The sequence below is a fragment of the Arachis hypogaea genome, chromosome 18 (assembly GCF_003086295.3).
Source record: "Arachis hypogaea cultivar Tifrunner chromosome 18, arahy.Tifrunner.gnm2.J5K5, whole genome shotgun sequence".
In the NCBI taxonomy this organism is placed as follows: domain Eukaryota; kingdom Viridiplantae; phylum Streptophyta; class Magnoliopsida; order Fabales; family Fabaceae; genus Arachis; species Arachis hypogaea.
In genome coordinates, this window is record NC_092053.1 from 133,647,079 (window position 1) to 133,651,522 (window position 4,444).

The following is a 4,444-nucleotide window of genomic DNA, read 5'->3' on the forward strand; positions in this document are numbered from 1 at the left end:
ATACACAGATCAAACTAAAAGAATAACAAATTCAATTTTTTTTTAATCAAGAAGAGTCTAATCTAACGTGTAAAAAAGAAAAACATAAAGGAGATTTTAATCTGAGTAACATTTTTTTATCTCTTTCTTCAAGGTCAGAAAAAATGGAATTAAATCTTTGAAGAGGGTCTTAAAAACATAGATTAGATATGCCGAGTTTGATTAAAACTAAAAAGCAAGTAGTGACCAGATTTAATGTTGCAAGAATTTGGGGGCAAGATGGTGCAGCGGGTGGGCTCTTGTTAATATGGGATGAATTAGTGTTTAAAATGAATAATTGTCACAAGGGGGAGAGATGGTTGTGTGTTGAAGGGGTCCTGGTAAAGAGTAATTTTAATTGTGCTATTTTCTTGATCTATGGTGCACATAATAGGAATGCAAAGATTCAGGTGTGGGAGGAGTTGAGTTACATGGCTGGGTTATGTCAGGTTTCTAGCTGCTACATGGGAGACTTTAATGAAATAGTGCATGTGGACGAAAGGCAAGGTACTGATGTTCTACCGAGGTCGGCGGAAGAATTCAAGAGTTGGATACAAGATATGCATCTAGTGGACCTACCGCTCATAGATCGCAAATTCACATGGTTTCGGGAACGTTCTTGCAGTCGTATAGATAGAGGTCTGGTTAGTGTGGAGTGGTTAGAAGAGTTTCCTGAGACTCGGATACGCGGTGGACCAAGGGGTTTGTCAGATCACTGTCCAGTAATTTTAGAGTACATGAAGCAGAGGGGAGGTCCAAAGCCGTTCCGAAGTCTAGATTCCTGGTTTACACATGGAGGATTTCTTAGCATGGTGAAGGAGGAGTGAAGAGGATTGGGGGAGATATAGTTCACAGACAAGTTGAAGGCCTTGACGATTCCATTAGGAAGTTGGCATAAGACTAACTTTGGAGATATGGACAGAAAGATCACGAACTTTGAGGAAGAAATCAAGAAGATTGATGATTTGGTGGGCAATGGGGTGTATGATGGAACGATGGAGGCTAGAAGGAAGGCGCTGGTTACCTGCTGTGAGAGGTGGTATGTCAGAAAAGAAGTTCATTGGAAACAGATGTCTCGATCTCAACAAGCAAAGGAGACGGACAAAAATACAAAATACTTCCACAACATAGTTTCAGCAAGAATGAGAAATAATAGGATTGACACACTGTTAATCAACGACAGACTGGTCAAGAATCAGGCTAGAATAAATTTTGGTATTAGAGAATACTACAAAGAGTTATATCACTAGGATAATTCTCCTATGGTGGGCTTCAGAGACGGTCTGGTGAGTAGGATAGAGCAAGAAGATTCTGTAAATCTGGAGGCACTGCCGACAGCTAAGGAGATCAGAGAAGTTGTGTGGGATTGTGAGTCTTCTAAGGCACCAGGTTGTTATGGGTACAACATGAATTTTATTAAGAGGTGTTGGGGTGAGCTTGGGTACGAATTCACGGCTGCAGTGATGGAGTTCTTTCAGACGTCTCGGTTGCCGGCAGACTCCAACATCACTTGGGTGGCGTTGGCACCTAAGTTCATTGGGGCAAAGGAGATTAAAGATCTGCGACCTATCAACATGGTTGGGTGTGTGTACAAGGTTATCTCCAAGGTTATGGTTAGGAGGATGAGATCAGTGATGCCAGCATTAGTAGGAGAAACTCAGAGTGCATTTGTAAAGGGAAGAAAAATACATGATGGGCACTTATAGCATGCGAGATAGAAAACTGGCTTAAACTGAGAAAAAAGGAAGCAGCGATAATCAAGCTAGATTTCCAAAAAGCATATGATAGAGTCAAGTGGAGTTTTGTGGACATTGTATTGCAAAAGATGGGATTTGGCCATAGAAGGAGATTGTGGGTTATGGAGTGTGTGACCACGGTATCTATGTCGGTTTTGATAAATGGGCCACCATCCAAGCCGTTCAAGATGGAAAGAAGCCTGAGACAAGGAGACCTGCTTTCTCCTTTCTTGTTTGTATTAGTTGTGGATGTACTACATCGTATGGTAGGAGAGGCTGTCAGAAATGGACGAATATCACTGTTGTTGATTGGGAGAGATAGTATAGCGTTGTCACATCTTCAGTTTACTGATGACACAATTCTGTTCTGCCCACCAGAGGAGGAAACTATTAAGAATTACAAGCGGCTATTAAGATGCTTTGAGTTGATGTCAGGACTCAATATTAATTTTGACAAGTCAAGCTTGATCCCGATAAATTGTGATGAACAGTGGATCCAGAGTATGTGCCAGTTGTTGGGTTGCAACTTGCAAGGGTGAGTCTCTTCCAGTCAAATACCTGGGTATTCCCTTAGGGGCAAATCCGAGGTTAGTGAAGACCTGGAAGCCTATAATAGACAAAGTGGAGGAGAAGCTCAGTCTGTGGAAAGCTAAAGTTCTGAATAAAGCTGGAAAGTTGGTGCTGATTAAATCAGTTTTAAATAGTCTGTCTGTGTATTATTTGAGCTTGTTCAAGTTGCCAAGAGTTGTTGCTGAGAAATTGATTTCACTGCAAAGAAGATTCTTGTGGAGTAAGGATGATGGTAGTAATGGAATGGCATTAGTAAAATGGGAAGTGGTGCAGGCTCCTAAAAAGCTAGGCGGGTTGGGAGTTGGGAATGCTATGGTTCGTAACACAGCTATGTTGTTTAAGTGGTGGTGGCGGTTTGCTAAGGAAGATTGCTGATGCGGTATATTTACAACCACACTTACTAACCGGCAAGTGCACCGGGTCGTACCAAGTAATACCTTACGTGAGTAAGGGTCGATCCCACGAGGATTGATGGACTAAACAACAATAGCGTTTGATAGGCTTAGTTAGACAAAAAAAAAATTGGTGTTGAGATGCAGTATAAAAGACATTAAATAATATAAAAATTTATTAAAGATAGGCATATAAATAAGTTGGGAATAAAATATGGAGAAGACAGTTAAGGTTTCAGAGTTATCTATTTTTCCGGATTAACTTTTCTTATTAACTAATTTAATTATGCAGGATTTAATTTATGGCAAACTGTATGTGACTAGGCCCTAATTCCTTAGACCTTCCTAGTCTCCCCTAAAATTCATTAACTGCCAATTCCTTGGTCAATTAATTCCAATTAGAGGGTGATAATCAATTTCTAGTTTATATGCCAACAAAACTCTAATTATCCAAGAGGTAAAATGATTATATGTCACGTATCCTATTAAATTCAGATAATTAAAATTTAGGAGAAATAGTTTTCAAGCTATTGTTCAGGTAAAGAGCCTTTCCAAGTTTTACAAGAACTCAAATAGAAAGAGGGTCATACTTCCGTTCCACCCAAATTCATAAAAATAAAGAGCGAAAACAATTCTTAAATTATAAATCCACACATAAATTAAAATAGTAAAAGCAATAAAATTAATCCATAGAAATAGACAGAGCTCCTAACCTTAACAATGGAGGTTTAGTTGCTCATGGAAAAGAGAAAATAAGGATTTAGGTAAAAATGTATAGAGTGCCAATCTGATGGCATCAGATCCCTTTTTATAACTAATCCTAATAAATTTAAAATCTAATATTTAAAATTAAACTTAAAATAATATCTTTTACTAATTTAAGTTTTGAATTTAAATTCGAATTAATTAACAAGTCTTCAACTGATGGGTGGAGACCACTTGATTTGTCCATTCTGCAGCTTCTAATATGTGATTTCTGGGCTAAGAACTGGGTTAAAACGGCCCAGAAATCGCCCCCAGCGTTTTTCTATATTTTCTGCACGTGGCGCATGTGACGCGTCTGCGTCGTCCACGCGTTCGCATCATTTGTGCAGATTCCAGTCCACGCGTTCGCGTCAGGCACGCGATCGCGTCATTGTGATTTCCTTCATTCCGCGCGGTCGCGTGAGCCATGCGTCCACGTTGGTATTCACTGGACATCTCCTTGGCTTCTTCTCTTTCTCTGTAGAAACTTCATCAAATCCATCCGAATGCTACCTAAAATAAATAAAATTGTACGAAACTCAAAATAGCATCCATAGTGGCTAAAATATAATTAATTCTTAATTAAACTCAATAAATTAGATGCAAATTCACCAGGAAAAGATAGACAAGATGCTCACGCATCAATTGCCCGTTGTGGAAGAAGGTGGTTTGTTCCTGTTATAATCTGAATCCTAATGAGCTACTGTCAACTCAACTGCTACCTACTAGAGGAGGCCCGTGGAATGATATCTGCCGGCTACAAATAACGAATAACCATATAAGGGATAAGATGGTCACAGGCTTGTCTATGGAGATTGGTGATGGGCGGCATACGCAGTTTTGGGAGGATAGATGGTTGCTTTGTGGGCCTCTAAAAGAGCGGTTTTCCAGGCTCTTCTCTGTTTCAAATCAATGTGATTCTCTTATAGGGGATTGTGGATTTTGGGACGGGTTAGAGTGGATTTGAAACTTCCAATGGAGGAG

At 39.7% G+C, this 4,444-nt stretch overlaps 1 protein-coding gene across 1 annotated transcript; it reads left to right on the plus strand.

The window, feature by feature from the left end:
* Nucleotides 1–1,843: 1,843 nt before the first annotated feature.
* Nucleotides 1,844–2,699, plus strand: LOC140181510 (uncharacterized). Its single transcript, XM_072225140.1, has 2 exons — nucleotides 1,844–2,255; nucleotides 2,449–2,699. The coding sequence occupies exons 1-2, from the start codon at nucleotides 1,844–1,846 to the stop codon at nucleotides 2,697–2,699; spliced, it is 663 nt and encodes a 220-aa protein (XP_072081241.1).
* The last annotated feature ends 1,745 nt before the right edge of the window (nucleotides 2,700–4,444 follow it).

Bases quoted from the DNA above. Each gene is read 5' to 3' on its own strand.
- LOC140181510 (XM_072225140.1), top strand. From the start codon at position 1,844: ATGGGATTTGGCCATAGAAGGAGATTGTGGGTTATGGAGTGTGTGACC. The intron at 2,256-2,448 runs GTATGTGCCAGT...TGATTAAATCAG, and splicing joins TGATGAACAGTGGATCCAGA to TTTTAAATAGTCTGTCTGTG.